The sequence below is a fragment of the Desmodus rotundus genome, chromosome 2, assembly GCF_022682495.2.
Source record: "Desmodus rotundus isolate HL8 chromosome 2, HLdesRot8A.1, whole genome shotgun sequence".
NCBI classification, from domain to species: Eukaryota; Metazoa; Chordata; class Mammalia; order Chiroptera; family Phyllostomidae; genus Desmodus; species Desmodus rotundus.
The window spans coordinates 181139941-181158836 of record NC_071388.1 but is presented as its reverse complement, the minus strand read 5'-3'; the positions used below and the strand labels follow the sequence as shown (position 1 = coordinate 181158836).

Here is an 18896-nt window from a genome sequence, read left to right as displayed (position 1 = left end):
TGATTTCTCAAGCAGAAAAGGTCTATACAGAAATGCCAAGAAAATGTACAGGAAGTTCTACAGATTTAATCATGCTAAACAAAGGTTATTTTGACCAGGAGGGCTAACAATCAGACAACCACAATTAACTACATGTACAAAGTTTCAAATAGCTGTTGATCATTTGATGTCTAACAAAGTTTACAGAATTTGGCATAGGTCAAAAAGATACACTAGACTAGTTATATGTGAACTATTAAAGGGCCCATGTGGTTAGGCTTTCTCACTCAGCCATCTATCTTCCTGTCTAGGTTCTTTCTTTATGCACTTTGCAGGGGATGATCTTTGTTTGTTCCTTCATGCTTAAATCATAATAGTTCACCTATTTTCCTTGCTCTTTTACCCATCTAGTTCCGTCAATTATTATTTCTGTCCAAGGTATAGGGGGGATTGTACTAAAGGGGACATCTAGTAAAACTTTTCTCCATTTTTCAGGCAGCTAGCCTGCCCATTGTCTAATATTAATCTTCCAATAGGTAGGAGAAGTAGGCTGTGGAGAGGTTATAAGGGACTTTTGTTCTATGGCCAAGAAATCATTTTGTACAATTGCATTGGAATTCTGCAGATCGGTGGACCTGAAATACAAGTGCTCAAAAATCCCACCACCTAGTAATAGCAAAGACATGCATGCAAGAAGAGATATACAGGAAGTCCAGCCACAGCTGCCTCTGCTGTGCAGACGCATCTCATCCGTTCAGACTGTGTCAAGGGTAGGCTGTTGGTCCACTCCCGACAAACAAGTTAACATCATCCCTTGTCCTCACGCCACCCTTTATTACAAAACATTATCTCATATTTTTAATCTCCACTATGCTGATGACTTCTATAACTATAATCCAGTCCTTTTAATAAAGTCCCATATTAGTGAAGGACATTTGTCACTTCCTCCCCAAAACTTACACAAACAAACTCATCACTGTTTCTCCAGATTGGCTCCTCCTTCCAACTTGGCTCTGTCTACTAGAAACTTCCAAGTCATGTGTGTGGTTTTATTCTGCTAGTATTTTGCCAAGTGTGTCACCAAATTCTCTTTGATTTTACACAATAATGGCTCTTTACATAATAAAATATCTTCTTCTGCCTCTTATTTTTGTAGCTCAGACTTCAACTGCTTCATGTCGTGAGCTGCCTCCCAGTGGTCCACCTGCTTCCATCCTCTCTCCTCCCTAGGCCATCCTGCCCACTGCCATGATGTTACTCTTCCCAGTGGACCCATGTTTGGTTAGGGCACTTGCCTGGTCAAGGGCCTACTCAGTTTCACTCTTTCTTATGACATCAAGCTTAAACCCCCATCTTGGGATTCTTGGGCCCCTCTCAGTCTGGCATCACATAACCCAACGACTTTTACTTCCCATTGCTCTTCAGCAAGCCCTCTGTGTTCTCATTCTCATTATCCCCCTATTCCTGCCAACTCTGCATTCTTGCTTTTAGTATTCATACCACCTGGTATGCCTTCTTTCTGCCTATCCTTTCTTGAAAGTCATTTATGTTTCCCCTTTCTAAGAAGCCTCCTGCACATATGCCAATTCATGTTTATCTCTCCCCGGTGTTACTATGTGTGCCTCATCTTTTACCCTGAGATTATTATGCTTTCATAGTGACTTTGTACGTGACTTATTTCCCTCTCAATCACTAAAATGTAATCTCCTTTCGAACAAACCTTGCTGTAATAAATCTTTGTTGACCTAAACCAAAATCTAATAGCTTAGAGTGAATGTGAACTGAAAAGATACATTTATTATCCTCTAAAAATATGTGTGCAGGCACACCAGTTGTGGTAGAAATGAAGCTATGTGTTCTGCTTACCATGTTGTCTTTTATCCTGAGCACAGAGGAAGACTACATTTCCCAGCCTCCTTTGTAGTTAGGTGGCAAGGTTCTGGCCAATAACATGTGGATAGAAGCTGGGTCCACCATCACTTACAGGCCTGGTGACTAAAACACCTCCCACATGACACTTTGTGCTCCTTCTCTTCCCCTGTCTGCTGCCTTCTGCAGAAGATCCAGTGGAGGACTCAGGGTCCCTAGGGCAGTGCTATCCAACAGAACCTTCTGTGATGTTCTATATCTGCATGTCCAATATGGCAGCCACTAGCCACACTGGGTTCTTAAGCAGCTGATATATAGCTAATGCAACTGTAGAACTGAATTTTTAATTTTATTTAATTGAGTAAATTTAAATTTAAATATAGCCACAGGTGCCTAGTGACTTCTGCATTCAGCAGTGCAGTCCCAGGGGAAGAGGGGAAGCTGCAGTCCCTGCAGACTTTGTGGGGCAGAGCCTCTCTTCTCCCCCCTCCTCCTCTGCACCCCCACTGATTACATTTAGCTGTTACTTGGGCAAGAATTAACACAATAAAGGTTTAAATCCCTGAGGGTTTTTAGTTGTTTGTTAGAGCCATTAGCCCACTCTGCCAGGTAAACTTAATTCTTATAAAGCAAAAACAAATAATAATAATTATAATTTTCTGCTATGGAAATTTTCTGGGAGAGAGTTTTACAAAATATTCTGATATAGTTAAAAATGAGGAACCTGTTGGCAAATAATTATAATTTTACAAAACACCATTTTTATAGGAATCACTCTATTTTTACGTCTTTTATAATATGATTATCATATCTACTTTTATGGACCTATATACTAATATGTTTTCCAGTTAATCACTCTGTAGCAGCCAGTACCAGTTAGCCGTTCACAAATTGTCATCTTTGAGGCAAGCAGAAAAGCTTCATTTTACCAGCCAGTAATTAAGCAATTAGCCCAAGGAATAGAAAGTTAAATAGAAGCACAATTTGTTGATTTGCTCATTGTTATTCCCCATTAGAGAAGAGCCAAGCGCTGCCCTCTGCATTTTTGGAATGTCGTATTTACAACAGGAATCCTCCCCTTCCCTTCTGCTCACTTTGTGTTTTCCAAGGTAAGGGTGGCGGCCTGCAGTTTTTAACACGTCTTCTCCTCATTCCAGGATGCAGCGGACGGCACGACCATGTCTAAAACAGAAAAAACCAAGAGTGGTGAACTCTTTTACCACATAGGTATTATATGGGGTTTACGGAGCCCCTAATGGCACCTTGAGTGGCATCCACACACATTACAGAACAGCAGAACTACTCCCTGAACTTAGGCCGTGCTGATCTCAAGCACACACAGTGGCCTCCCCTCTCTTCAGGTCAGGGCGCAATCGCTGGCATTCACTACTTATGGGAGGGAGGCTCATGGGTGCAGAGGACCCAGAGTACTGCTTTGGGGGTATTTCCCACTGTAATAACAACCTCCTATATAGGCAAATAGTCCAAACGCCACATTAGAGACTGGTTACAAATGGAGGAATTCAGGTGGTGATCATTGGACAGGTGTGCAAGTGCTCCCAGATAGGACAGGTATGCAAGCAAGGTCTTTTTGTATCATGGGATAGAGGAACTGACCCATATTACTCCCCAAAGAAATTAAGCCTTCTATGTGTACCCGCTCCAAAGACAATTTCCTATGGAAACATTTTGAGACTCTTGAGGAAAATTGTAATATAAGCTAATATACGTAAAGATAAGCATAACAACAGCAAAATCTCCATTTAAATCAATGGAACACACACACACAGGTGCTATGGAGAAGTAACCTCCATCCTTTCAGTACCTGTTTCTGTCTGCTCTCCAGGTATTATAGTATTTTCACTGGGGTGTTTATTCTTTTCGGTAACTGATTCTTATTTTGGCCCTTATTGTATGCAGCTTGACAATATAAGATAAAAAGTTGTAAAAACTGGCAGCTTGTCTGTGTATGTGTATATTCTATGTGATTTTAAATAATCTTGACTGAAATTCTTCCTCCTTAATTCTGATATTGCTAATGTTCAGCACAACCTCATTTTATTTTCTCCACTTACTTGTTTGCTGCAAATGCGGTGATGGCTGCCATGATGCCAGTTCTGAATGCCTTCCCCCGAACGCCCCACCGACACACTTTACACGACACATGACCTTGTTAGCTGGGAGCTTCAGGACCGAAGCAACTCTGTCCTATGAATGAGAACAGGTCTCATTAATCCGACCCATCAGCAGCAAGGGAGTTGAGACAGCCCTTACATGTTTTAATTCTACAATGTTGTATATGATACACAAATTGTGTGGTTATGCTAAAGAACAGGGCGATTTCCAATAACCTCAGTGTGCATCCATGCTGATCTCAGTGGTATTTAGCTACAATGACATCACCAAAACTATCATTAGTATTGAGTAGTGTACTCTGTGCTAAATTTTTTAAAGAAATTTCCCCCATGAACTACTCATTTACACAAAGCATACTTTTCACACTAATCCCTTCCTAGGGATTAGTGTTTTCTGAAGCAGGGAGGTTCTGTGGCCTTCCAAGCCTCTTTCAGATTGGGTCTTTTCCCTGCACGCTACTGTTCTCCAGTGAAAAATGCACTCTTCACCTCCCATCTGGATTACTGCCACAGTTGGCCAGTAGGTCTTCCCTGGATGCAGGTCTTGCTCTTTTTGTGCCATCCTAATGTTTTTACCGATGGGGAGTCCAAGAGGGATGAAGTGAGGGACCCAATGTCACACAGCAGGTGAGGAGCAGAAGAGGACTGGGTGAGTTTGCCTCACCCTTCTTAGTGTTTCACCTTCCAAAGGCCTCATTCTCCACATTCCCACATTCCTACTTGCTCTGGTAATAACCCTGCTCTTTATGACCTACTGAATCAAGACCCCTTTGCTTTCACCCCGATGCCTAAACTAGCCACCCCTAAAGTGCATCCTCCATTCCAGCTTGGCAGTCCTTGTACTAGCCTTCCTCTCTTACATGCATGCTTCCTGGTATATAGGCATACGTATTTGCAGAAGGGACAGGTGAATGAATGAATGAATGAATGAAAGAGTGGTATTTGATCTTGGTGTGGAATTGTCTGGAAATGATATTTCCTCTCACCATCTAGACAAACCTCATTTCAGTATAAATCCAAACTTAAGACTTGATCTTCATAGGACTTTCTGGAGGACTCTTGCTCTTAGCAGCCCTGTGTTCTCTCAATTCTTCCATGTTTGTAAATTCTGACTTAGCCGATTTACACTAGGTTGTAATCTCCCCAGTGTGGTTTCCTAACTGCTTCATGTGAGTTGGGTACTATAAACTTTGTAGGACGGACCTTCCTCTTTTTTTCTTTTTTATTCTTTTTTCCATTTTTTTGAGAAACAGTTAACCTATGCTATTGTATAAGTTTAAGGTATACAGCATGATGGTTTGATTTATGTATATTGTAAAATGATTACCACAATAGGGTTAGTTAACATTCATCATTTCACTTAGACACAATAGAAGAAAAAGGAAAATTCTCTTTGTGATGAGAACTCTCAGGATTTCTCCTCTGAACAACTTTCCTATATTATCATTCAAGAGCTTAAGTGATAATTCATCGCTTCTTTTATATTCTTAAGTGACAAACGTATAGCAAAAGAGACCTGCTGATTCCATAACTGTTTTAGTTACAACTTTAGTTGTTTAGAACCACAAACAGAAGGTGTCTACTCTAAAAATACTTAAAAGCTTCAAAATTATATGGCTATTAATACCCAGATGGATATGGTTTTTAGTACTCCAAATTCCATCAGTTTCTGGAATGGCATTTTTGTCTCTAATTGCTTTTGGTGTATTTTGCAGGCAAAAACCATTTAGCTATATTCTTTCCACAAAGGCCCCATGTTACCTGTATGCCTCTGGGATACTGTATGGACACAGAGATATCCATTTCTTGCTCCTCTCCTTTGGGAACAGCAAGCATGCTTTGGGTTTCCATATAGAAATGCTCCTGACCTCCCAGACGTATTTCACCTTTAGAGGAAAATACACCAGAATCAAGAAGGCTGTTAGATAGGACAGGTAGCATCCCCTAGGTGTTTTCTCATTATGGAGAAAGTCCACTGACAGTACTTCTGCTGGGACAGTAGGCTGCATGGTGAAGGGCCACAAACAATAACAATGAGCTTTCATTATACCTGCAACTTTATGTGAAGTAAAGTTCTGTAGAGGAACCTTCCAGATCTACCAGTACAGTGGATCACATAGTCTTAGGGAAGGGCGTATAGAGTCAAAATAGCATGACAAGGAGAATTCTAGTTCTAAGACAAGATGGTGTAGATGCATGTTTCCCTGTTCCTTCTGCTAACAGCCATGAACGTTACATATAAGAGAAAAACATAAGAAGATTGTCAAAGATACAAAGGAGAAGGCAGACCACCTAGGGATTTTGGGACCCAAGGAAAGATACAATGGTGAATTCAATGGGTTATGTTGTTATTTTGCTTCATGTAACCTGTATTTGGTACCAGAGGAGACAGAAATCTATAAATATTAGCAGGCAAAGACAGAAAAAGAGTTCCAAGCCCTCACTGATATAGCTCAGTGGGTTGGGTATTGGCCCACAAAGCAAAAGGTACTGGGTTTAATTTCCAATCAGGGCATACACCTGGGTTGTGGGCCCATGCCCCGGTCAGGGCATGTGTGAGAGGCAACCCATCAATGTTTCTCTCACATGTCAATGTTGCTCTCCTTCTCTTTCTTTCTCCTTTCTCCTATCTCTAAGAATAAATTAAAAAACCTTTTTAAAAAAGTCCCAAGAAAAGCCGATTTTCTCTAAACAAAGGACCAGTAAAGGAGAAGCCTAGCAGGACAGAAAGCTTTTATATAAAAAACTACTCTACTTCAGTGAAACACTACAGAAAAAACTATGAACCTGTCTTTATTTGCAAAAGTTGAGTGAAGAGCCTAGGCTTCCACCCTTATCAGGTTTCAATGAGGTACCCAAAACCCTCTGCTGGGGTGGTGTCAGGGGAGACCATATGGGAAAGCTAGACTTCCGCCCTGGCAATAACAAGGCATCACCCCCCCCCCCCATTTCCCCCACCAACACAGGGTCAGAGGAATTCTGGTAAAATAGAAGACTTAAATAAGATCTGGAGTCTTATAACATAATATCCTAAATGACCAGGACACAATAAAAAATCACTCTCCATACCAAGAACTCAACTTGAATGAGAAAAGACAACAGCTTCCAATACTGAGATGACACAGACCGTGAAATGATCTGGCAAGGATTTTAAAGCAGCCACCATAAAAAAAAAAGATTCAATGAGCATTGACATGAACACTTTATTTTTTTATTTTTATTTTTTTAATATATTTATTGATTATGCTATTACAGTTGTCCCATTTCCCCCCCCACTCCACTCCATCCTGCCCACCCCCCTCCCTCCCACATTCCCCACCCATAGTTCATGTCCATGGGTCATACTTATAAGTTCTTTGGCTTCTACATTTCCTACACTATTTTTACCCTCCCCCTGTCTATTTTCCACCTATCATCTATGTGCTACTTATTCTCTGTACCTTTACCCCCTCTCCCCCTCCCACTCCCTTATTGACAACCCTCATGTTCTAGTTGTTTGCCTAGTTTGCTCTCATTTTTGTTTTATGTGTGGCCGTTAATAACTGTGAGTTTGCTGTCATTTTTACTGTTCCTATTTTTGATCTTCTTTTTCTTAGGTAACTCCCTTTAACATTTCATATAATAAGGGCTTGGTGATGATGAGCTTCTTTAACTTGACCTTATCTGAGAAGCACTTTATCTTCCCTTCCATTCTAAATGATAGCTTTGCTGGATACAGTAATCTTGGATGTAGGTCCTTGCGTTTAATCTTGGGTAATGTAATTATGATGTGCCTTGTTGTGTTCCTCCTCGGGTCCAGCTTCTTTGGGACTCTCTGGGCTTCCTGGACTTCCCGGAAGTCTGTTTCCTTTGCCAGATCGGGGAAGTTCTCCTTCATTATTTGTTCAAATAAGTTTTCAATTTTTTGTTCTTCCTCTTCTCCTTCTGGCACCCCTATAATTCGGATGTTGGAACGTTTCAAGGTGTCCTGGAGGTTCCTAAGCCTCTCCTCATTTTTCCAAGTTCTTGTTTCTTCATTCTTTTCTGGTTGGATGTTTGTTTCTTCCTTCTGGTCCATACCATTGATTTGAGTCCCAGTTTCCTTCTCATCACTATTGGTTCCCTGTACATTTTCCTTTGTTTCTCTTAGCATAGGCTTCATTTTTTCATCTGTTTTTCAAACAGATTCAACCAAGTCTGTGAGCATATTGATAACCAGTGCTTTGAACTGTGCATCCGATAGGTTGGCTATCTCTTCGTCGCTTAGTTGTATTTTTTCTGGAGCTTTGAAGTGTTCTGTCATTTGGGCCATTTTTGTTTGTTTGTTTGTCTTGGCACGTCTGTTACTTTAAGGGGCGGAGCCTTAGGTGTTCAACGGGGCGGGGTAATGCTGGTCACTGCGCTGTGACGCTGTATGTGGGGGAGGGGCCGAGTGGGAGCAATGGCGCCCACCTCACTCTCCTCCGGATTTCAATCTTTCACTCCGATACCCACAATCAAACTGGGCCACTCTGGTGCTGGTTCCCGAGTAAGTGGGCCTGTGCACACTCTAGGCCCCTGTGGGTCTCTCCAACAACCTCTCCCGTGAGGCTGGGAGTCTCTCCTGCTGCCGCCCCAACCCCCAGGGGCGCTTTCAATCAGAGGTTTGAGGCTTTATTTCCCTGAGCTGGAGCCTGGGTTGCACGGTCTGCTTCGCTGCCCGCCGTTCGTCAGGTTTATCTGTGGGCGAATTTGGTGCCGCGGGGTGCTACCCGCTGCTCTGCCTGCCCCACTCTCCGGCACTCCGAGTCTGGCCCTCTGGGTTTATCTGTGCAAATGTGGGGCCGCAGGGTCTGCTAGTGCTCGGACTGCCTGCGCCGTTTGTCCCACACTCCGCCAGTCTCAGTCCCGCCACAGCCACGTGAGTCCTCTCCACCCTGGTGCCCGTCTCCACCCCTCCTACCAGTCTGGATGTGTTTATTTTCTATTTCCTTGGTGTCGGTCCCCCTTGCTGTTCGATTCTCTGTCAGTTCTGGTTGTGCGAGGAGGCGCAGTGTGTCTACCTACGCCGCCATCTTGGTTCCTCCCTGGTCCAGGATTGACATGAACACTTTAAATAAATGAAAAAATTTAAAATCTCCACAAAGAAACAGAAGATATAAAAAGATCCAAATGAAAATTTTAGAACTATAACAACCAAAATGTAAGAGGCTCCATTGATGAGCTCAACCACAGAATAGAGCAAACAGAGGAAATTATCACTGAACAAGAATATGGAACAATAGAAATTTCCCAGCCTGAATACTAGAGAGAAATAGACTGAAAAGAAAATGAACAGAGCCTAGGAAACCTGTGTGTCTAAAATAAAAGATCAAAAATTTGTGTCACTGAAGTCAAACATTTGAACAAATAATAGCTGAAAATTTCCCAAATTTGGTAAAAGACACAAGCCTACAGATTCAAGAAACAGAGTAAGTCCCAAAGGGATAAAGCAAAGAAATTCATGCTAAGACAGCACAGTTAAACTTCTGAAAACTAAACAAATAAAGTCATATCTTGAAAGCCATGAGAGAAAAACATTATTTCACCTATAAGAGAAAAATACTTCAAAAGACAGCAGATTTCTTGTCAGAAACCATGATGGCCAGAGGAACTGGTATAACATCTTTCTTCAAGTGCTAAAGTACCTGCCAACTTGGAATTCTATATCCAGTGAAAATATCCTTCAGGAATGTAAAAGAAATCAAGACATCCTCAGATGAAGGAAAACTAAGTGAGTTTGTCTTTAAAAAACCTCTCCAAAAAGAACAAATGGCTAGGGGAAGTTCTTGAAGTTGATAGGAAATGATTAAAAAAAAAAAAGATCTTGGAACATCAGGAAGGCAAGAGAGCAATGTAAAGAATAAAAGTAGAGGTAAACACAATAGACTTTCCTTTCCTCTTGAATTTTCTGAATTGTGTTTGAAGCAAAATCACAACATTGCTTCATGTGGTTCTCAATGTATGCAGAGAATATTTTTAAGACAATTATATTATGAATAAGGGAAAGCATGTCTGGGCCAAAGGAATAAGGAATATCCCATACCACACCCAGGTGGTGGCTGTCCAGAAAATGTCATGAGGATGAAAGTTCTATTTAATAGTTGCCTATGTACTTGTCACCACTTTCAAAAATCTATAAACAGTTAATGTGGATGAGAACTAATCACTGATTGTAAAATAGTTATAAACAAAAACAACCCCCCTCTACTGATACATCAAAATGGAATTCTAAAAAATGTTCAAGAAATACTTTGGAAGTCTGAGGAAAAAATAAAAATAGAGGTAAAAAAGAAACAAACAGAACACAACTATGACAGCCATCATGCTAGGTGGGAGGCAGAACATTTAAAAATTAAAAATGTACCAAATAATAGTGACTTGTAAATTGTTTGAGGAAGATACCCAAGGAGATCTTTTGTATTGGAGTCTGGACTTCCTATCTTATCCAAAACCTGAGTAAAGAAAGGGTACAGAAGAATAACAAGTTCTTCTTCATTTATAAAATTCAAAAATTAAAATGTCAAGCACTCCGATCTCAATTTCAATTTAAGCTTTCATCAAAGACTGTACATTGAAAACCCCACTTATCAATGGGCTCAAATTCATGGTTTGCAATGTTAATAATTACACCTATCCACTCAATTTATTTTGTTGAATATTTGCTTCATTTAAAAATACAGAGCTAAAAAAAAATATCAGAGCTGTTTCTGCTTAAACCTGTCAGGTAGGCACGTTCTAGAGCCCTGTTATGTTGTGTGCTGCCCACCCCCGCCCCCCACAGCCCCCCACCGTGGTGCCCTCTCCTTGCCCTAGGGTGTTGCTCTCAACACTCTAGGTTGGAAACCAATTTGTTCAACTAATCCCTGAGATAAAATTTTATCCCAGCATGGATTTAGGAATGATTCCTCCAGGCATATTTACATTTTAATAAGGGGCCCTTAAAGAAGGAAAAGCCGTTAAGATATGAAGGAGTTTATCTGTACGATGCCCAGCAGGACAGGCTGTGGGGAAGATAATCTCAGGTCCGGGGCTCCCAGGTCTCTCACAAATCCTGCCGCACAGATTGCCATCTCCCTCTCCAGCGTATAGCCCATCCCAGCTAATGAAATTTTAAAGAGATAAATGAGAAGCAGCTTAATGTAGAGGAGAGAACGTGTGAACTTCAGAGTTGGGAAACTTAGATATATTTGATTCCTGGTCAATCACATGCCTCTCTGTACTCAGCTGGCTCATTTGTCAACGGTGTCCCTTAATGCTGGTGACACCAGGGTTAGAGAGGGCTGACATCTGTCTTCACAAGCAAGAATGTCGCTTCCTTCGGGTACACAGTCAGAGACTTGATATAATGCTCCACATATTTTATCTTTTAAGTATTCTTTTTTCTTGGAGCACCTATTTTCCTAAGGGGCAGATAAAGTGCTGTTGTGATAATTACCATCAATTATCTTGTATTGAAACAGTAGTCAAAAATTCTTAATCCAAATGACAATCACAGAGTGAAAAACACAAACATACCTCAAATTAGTGAGCTAAGCGAATGAAAACTTAAAAGTCCCTTTAAACCTTTCTGTGTCATTTTTATACTTATTAACAGGATATGATGCAAGTATCACATTAAAATTCAAGTAAAAGACAGATGAATAAATTACCAAATTGAGTTAAACAATTAAATAAGATGGCAGGGAAAACACAAGAATTAAATCCTTACACAAAAACATATTGTGGCACAAGTGGAGGAGCGCCCCTAAATATCAATACTTCCAAGATGTTCACACATGGACTCTCTATGCTAAATATGCTCCCTCTTCTTCCCCCCAAAACAAACTCACTCTTCGAGTGCTTGCCACATTTTATTAATCCTAAGAATCACCTGGAACACGGTTAAAACTGGTTAAGATAACAGATTTCTGGGGTACTCTGGATCCTCTAACTCCAGAATCCCAAGAATGGGGCATAGGACTCTCCAGGAGGGTTTCATACACATCTTATAGTGAGAAAAACCAGGATCCACTGGCTTAGATAAATGCACGCCTGCCAGTGTGTTAGCTCAATACTAGGTAACCTTTTCTAGAGGAGAACAACAGAAACACTTTAACCTAAATAATTATTGCTCACAGTTCTGGATCTCTTACTATAAGCCAAGCACACATTATTATCTCTTATAATCTTCATAATGGATCTTTGAGATCAGTATTATCTTATCCATATACAGGCCTATTGAAGATGAGACCCTCCACCAGCAAAAAGATGACAACTCACTTCACTGCAGCCGTCTGCGACCAAAGCCACAATGCCTCTGAGATATGCCTGTGTATGTACTGGAAGGAAGTCTGGAGAGAAGGGGGAGAAGGGGAGGGAGTAAAGGAAGGAGAGAGGAAGGGAGGGAGGGAGAAATCAGAGAAAGGATTAAAGAGAAAGAAACACGGGCTTCGGCAGTCATTTTTTAAAAAAAGCTATTATTTCCACAACCAGCTTTGTCACTTGGTGGCTGGCGTAAGACTGTGGCTGTGTTCCTTCATCAGTCTGAGCCTCAACTCCCCACCTGCAACATGGATGTGAACAGAAAAAGAGGAAACATTTATATAACAACAATGGCCACAACTGCTTCCCTTTCATCATTTTTTCCCAGGTAGTTTTATTTTTAATAATTTGATCAACCACTTTAAATCCTTCATCAACATTTCCACATTCTAATTTCCTTTCAGGGCAAGTGGTCACTAATGGCGGCTGCCATGGCTAAGGCCTCCCACGGTGCCTCCCTGCTGCACCACACACGCGCGTGCACACACACACACCACGGAGGGAAATGCATTTGGGCTTGAGGTGCCTGTTCCTGAGCAGCAACATTACAGGAGACGTGCTTAGAAGGCTTTCAGGGTGGGTTCCCCTGTCGTCATTTTTTTTCCAGGTAGTTTTACCTTCAACAATTTGATCAAATACTTTAAATACTTCATCAGCGTTTCCATAATCCAGTTTCCTTTCTGGCTCCAAGAAGGAGCTGTGGTGTATATTTTCCTAGAAAGAGAACAGAAAAGCAAGGCCACCTGGGCAGTAGTCACGAGCAGTGGCAACGTCTGAGTCTGGGCAGCACCGGTCCTCTCGCTCTGGAGCCCCAAGCACCTCTAGCATGCCTGCAGAGCTGCGCTCAGAACCAGGCTCCAGAGAGACTCCCACAGAAAGTGCAAAAGCCCTCACGTAGTCTAAAGACAGAAAGTATGCTCAGAAAAAACCTGGCATCTACTTGGTCCCAGAATGGAACTAATATCTTCCAGGCAGATTATTCTCTTCATTGTACAACCCATTTTATGCAGCCAAGGCCACACGGAGTGTGGGCTCTGGACCCAGTTGTAGCAGTGTCCATTTTTTCTATTCACTAGCTGTTGACTGTGGGTCTATTACTTCACCTCTTTGAGCCTCATCTGTCAAAATGGAGGTGTAGTTGTGCACAGAGCTCCAGTAGGGGTGGAGAGTATAAAATGAAGCGAGGCACGCAAAGAGCTCACATGGCATGTAATCAGTGCTCAGTCGGTGCTAGCTGTAGACACTCTAATCGCAAGGCTCATGGCAGTTGCGCCCGCCAGCCCCATGCTCCTCCTTCGGGGAGATGAGCGTAGCATTTGCACTGGGACCTTCAGCTCTGAAAGAAGGATTCCATTACAAGCGCAGCATGGGTACCACAAACCCACTTATATACTGGTTCTGACTGGCTTCCCCAGGGTGCCCAGTGAAGGGGCACTGTAGTGGGGACACATAGCCTGGGATGCAGCTATAATAATCTAGGTTGGTTTTCTCACAAATCCTTAGGAATTTATCTTGCTGTCATCCCTGTGTCAGCCAGACAGCGTGACATGCCAGCTCCTGCAGCGTTACCTCCCCCAGATTATTGCCCACCCATGGAATTCCAACCTCCTGGCACTTGGGGATTCTCCTCACTCTGGGTCCCTATAGCCACACCAGTAGGTGTCTATCAACATCCCTGAGAGGGACGGTCTATTGTGATCCTGCCATTTCCTCCACTGGAAAGGGGTTGATTTGTTTTTGCCACTGTGGGCCCAGGTTCTTTGATGCAGTGTTCGTTGACTGCCTCTTTATCACTGACCAGCTGTGTGACCTTGGACAAACTTGTGTTTTAGTTTCCTCATCAGAATGGGGATAATAACAGTTTTAATCTCATAGGATTGTTGTGAGCATTTAGTGAGTTATGTAGGAAACCTGCTTAGGACTATGTGACTGCGTAGTGAGCTCTGTGTGGGAATCGGCCATCGTTGTTGGCCACGGTGGCTGACGAGAGATTCTGGCCAAGAGCATATGTTTTTCTCACTGCGATCACTAGCCTGACCCTTTGGGCCAAGAGTTTTTCCATTCAAACCTTTAAAAACTCTGAAGAGCATAAGCTAGGTTAAAACTTAGAGCTTAGTGACAGAAATACATTTGTTTTTATCCTATTTCGATTGATAAAACACTTTTCCACGGGAATCAATTCGTGTGATTTTCTTATTAATCTAAGAATCGTATGTTCCAGGTTGGAAACAGAAGTTTTATAAATCCTATTTTTAAAAGTTTGATTTTTTTCCCCCACATCATTGCTGCTGGCTCTTTGAATAACTTTGAGCCAATTTCTTGCATATTTTCTGGCTAGGAAAGTGATAAAAAGAACTTTAATGTGTAGGGACCTGGGCATATTTCCCTGTTATAAATGACTTCGATTAAATCCACTCTAATCTAGTAGATTGACCCTGGAGAGCCTAACCTCTGATAAAAACCTGAGATAGCTCTACTCCACAATGTCGAAGTTTAGTATTTGATGCTGATATTCCCTAGCAGACAATTAAAGGTTTGCTGATTAGAGCTGGGGAGGACAGAAAGAGAGTAGTATCTATTCGTTAATTTGGAATTTTATTTAGCTGGAAGGTGTGGGGAAGAAAGGGAAGACAGTAAGCCACTGGTATTGGGCCAAGGATTACAAGCAAAATTTTTGACGAAGCATTATGTAAATAATTTCTTATGAAGAAGCAATTCTAACTCTAAAACAAAATGCTGGGGAAGGAATATATTAAAGGAAGGAAGGAGAGCAGGCAACATGTGAGTGAAGGGCCCTGAGAAGGAAATAACAGGTTTGAATTCGAAAGGGGCCAGGGAACTTTAGAAGGCCCAATCACTCTTTGACTTCAATTAAACTTCTATATTTTTGTTTTCTTGACATGATTTTATTTTAATTTTAAAACATGGAGGATGTTGTGTGGAAACAAACCCTGAGCTCATAGGCATAAATCAACGTGATAGGAAACACACTCAAGGCGAAATTTTGCTGGAGACACTAATCTTGGCCAAGTCATTTCTTCGTTTTCGGCCTCGGGGCATGGTAGTGCCTAGAGAACAGCTTATCCATTATGCTGTACAGATAGTATTGTATTCCCGGAGTCGACGGAGTCTACGTGTGCTGAATTTAATCTGCTCATGCTGCTTCCCCAACTTTCATGCTTTTATTGCTTAGTAAATTATAAGAACCGATGAATTTATGCAGAACACTGTATCATTACATGGAGATAAATCTTAAAACCTTTTTAAATTTCAAGCTCCTTTCTAAAAAGCAGGATAGAAAATGCAATTCTCCAATTTGTTTAAGTCGCCAAAATATCTGTAGGCATCATAGGACCTATTTCTCATACTAATTGAAGATATACATGAAAGGATCTAAAAATAGCATCTCCAATGTCTGCTTCCTTGAGCGTCTTGTTGGTTCTGACTGTGTGCCCAGGGTGAAGGTGAATACAGTAAGTCCCCACTGAACACTGACAGGTTCTTGGAACTGTGACAAAATGACATATAACTAAACCAAGTTGACCACAGGCTAACTGACGATGGACATAAGAGTTAAATTTCTAAGGCATGTCATCAACATTAACACAAAACAATGGCGAACGAAACAGTGTTTTCCAAGGACCTGCTGCACAGAGTTACAGGGTGTGTGCCCTCTCTGTGACATCATTGGCTGCCCACCCAGCATTCCTCTCACCAGTCCTCTTCCCGACAGCGCTCAGCTTTCTGTTTAGGACTCCACCACTCCCCTGTGTGGCCAGGCCCGTCAAAGAACTCTGACCCCCGGGAGTACAGCAGCTCCTCCATTCCCTGGAGAGTCGTAAACTCAGAGGTGGATACGTGACTGAGTGGCCTGGTGAGGCTGGGCTTTGGGACTCATGGAATGTTGGGACAATGGTGCTCTCGTTGGCTTCTGGGATGTGAGCTGGAAGCTCCTGGCTGTTATCCCATGCCCACAGCAGACAAGCCTGTGCTGTGGGCAGCAGGGAGAAGAGGTGGAAGATCAGCTTTCTTGCTGATACTGAGATACAGGGCCCAGCACAAAGAACGCCCTTTTCTTATTACAAAATCTTTTACTGCAAAATCATAAGCATGTGATTCTGTAACATAACAATATCACACTCAAGCATACCATATGACATTTTAGGTGAAACGTTCAAATTAAAACTATAAATTATTACACCTATATTATTACCCTACCAACATCACTGAAGCAGGAGTTACTTCTGCCAGACTCTGTAGTTTGGGGCCAGTAAGGCCCGTGGTTTGGAAGCCACTTTGAGTCATATTTTCTTTCCTGTTACTGAAGCCAAAAGCATTTTTACTGACATACCACTGAAATCTGCTCTTCTAGCCCCACCCTTGAACCCATTACCTCAAGGGTTAGGACCACCGGCTCCAAATCTTGGTAGATAACCCTCACTAGTGCGCAGCCCTCCTTGCCTGACCCTCAGACTCCGCAATCATGGCACAGACAAGCCGACCCACGCAAAATCCCTACAACACAGAAAAGACTTTTGTTTTCAAGAAGCACAGACACCTGGTCCTCTCTTCTCATTCACTTTTCTCCTTCCTCCCAGCACAGAGCTAGGCACGCAGTAAATGGCCCCTTCACATGTGTCCTAACTACAGCGCAGTGGTTAACAAAGGCTCTGGTAGGATCGTGCATTTGTTGGAGTTGACCTGCTGCCCCCAGGCACTGGGGAAGTTTATTTTTTTGCTGCATCATTGGCAGTGGTAGCTGAAGAGGCCAAGAGTGGTGCTGCCTCCTGTACAGCGGACTCAGGCTCCATCCAGGCCCAACCTACAGAGCTGCTCAAAGGCCAGCTGGCCTACGACAGCCAGTCCTGCCATACCACGAGCAGGGCCATTCTGAGAGGTGGCTTTTGCCTTCACAGACAGGGAGGACCAGGTTACCACCTATATCATCCAGAGAGGAAGGAGAGAGAGAGCGATAACGCAACACTGCTGGTGAGCAAGTCTCTGCCCCAAACTGTGGTCAAACACAGGCGTTTTAAGAAGAGACACAAGACTGGACCAGCCAAGGTGCGCCAAGCACAGAACATTCATCATTTCACCTGCAGGTGGGAGGCTGCCTAAGGAGCTGACACAGAGACCAGGGCACAAAGTTGGTGAAAGACAAAACAAAATCAAGGCTCCAGAAAGGTGAAACACTCAGGACCGGAAGAATCACCATGACCGTTTTGTTCTCCCTCCTACCTTATACCATAGTCACGATTACAAATGTTAAATCCAGGACACACACACACACAGTGTATTTATGGGGTACAGGAGAGTGGGGGCTGTGAGGAGATAAATGAAACAAGAATAGCAAAACGTTGATAACTGTTGAATCTCTGCTTCTGTGCATGTTTAAAATGTCTACAGTGGAAAGAATTTAAAAGGGCATGACGTGCTATAGACAAATGTTTGAAAAGGAACAAGGCTGACAAAGGCGATCATTTACAATGATCCTGTTCTCTGCCCTGTGCGGACACCTGGCTTTGCCTCTGTGACCTGGTGCACAGACATGTCCCCAGCCCCCAGAGGCTCATGATCAACACACCCACACCGCAAACAGCAGGCACTATCATGCAGACTGGAATGGTTTAGTTAACAGTTATGCAAAGGCCATGGTTCTCGCTGTCTTCCACCACGGCCACATTATGACGTCGTGGAGGAGTTTCGACCTTGACTTGAGACTCAGTCACCAGATTGGTATATTTATCAACGAAGTGCCAGCAAGAGACAGAGGAGGGGCTGTTTCAAATGATGAAGCTCTTTTGGGTGAACACTAAACTAAGAAGCTTGAGTTCTGCACAAAAGCTGCTGAAACGCCTTTGCTGTATTTTCTGATAACTAAGGATACAGTAGCCAAACCAAAGTTTTAATCATTTGAAACTTTCAAATAGCAACAATGCTAGCAATTGTTCATCTACTCATTTACCCTACTACATGGGAAGCAATGTGTGGAAAATACAAGCGAATCAGACATGGGGCCTCACTCGAGGACTTTTACCAGGTAGGGGAAATATATGAGGCATAGATATAAATAAATAAGCTTGCTACAAGGTAGGAAGTTCATCAAAGGCCAGAGCTTTGCCTTCTCCTCTAGACTTTAAGCTCTGTGAGGGCAAGGACCATACAGGTCTTGTTCAGCTACAGTGAGCAGTCGCAGTAGGTGCTCACTTAAAAAAATGCCTATTAATGTTGAACTTAAACTTGAAGGAGGAGTCAATCTGCCAAGTGAATGAGCAAAGGAAGGCTGGATTCAACTGCCCCCTTGCAGCCTCCAGACCTGAGGCTGCGTGGATTCGTTGCCCTCTGCTGACAAAATGGTTTGCAGTTCCCTGGAACAAGCAATCAGCTCTAGCTCCCCATGTCTGCTGGAGCAAAGACCGAGGAAAGGCAGGCTCAGTGCTGCATGTTAGTGCGGGTGCCATGGGATGGGTCTATTTTCCCGCCCTGCACACAAAAATGACAATTAAGGGGCCAAGACAGAGCTGAATCCTAGTCAATGAGTGGGGAATAACTAAGGGCCACCCCAGAATGCAGAGAGTGAGGGAAGAACCCAAAAAGAGTGACTGGCGATTG

At 42.6% G+C, this 18896-nt stretch overlaps 1 protein-coding gene across 1 annotated transcript in view; it reads right to left on the bottom strand.

Annotated features, from left to right (window-relative positions):
- The window catches only part of LOC112307631 (aldehyde oxidase), a 65880-nt gene that overhangs the window by 21615 nt on the left and 25369 nt on the right, over window positions 1-18896 (bottom strand). The window contains 7 exon segments of the mRNA XM_071220779.1: window positions 2943-3030; window positions 3924-3972; window positions 3975-4056; window positions 5745-5869; window positions 12902-12998; window positions 16678-16727; window positions 16730-16799. Of these exon segments, the coding sequence (XP_071076880.1) occupies window positions 2943-3030; window positions 3924-3972; window positions 3975-4056; window positions 5745-5869; window positions 12902-12998; window positions 16678-16727; window positions 16730-16799 (561 nt within the window).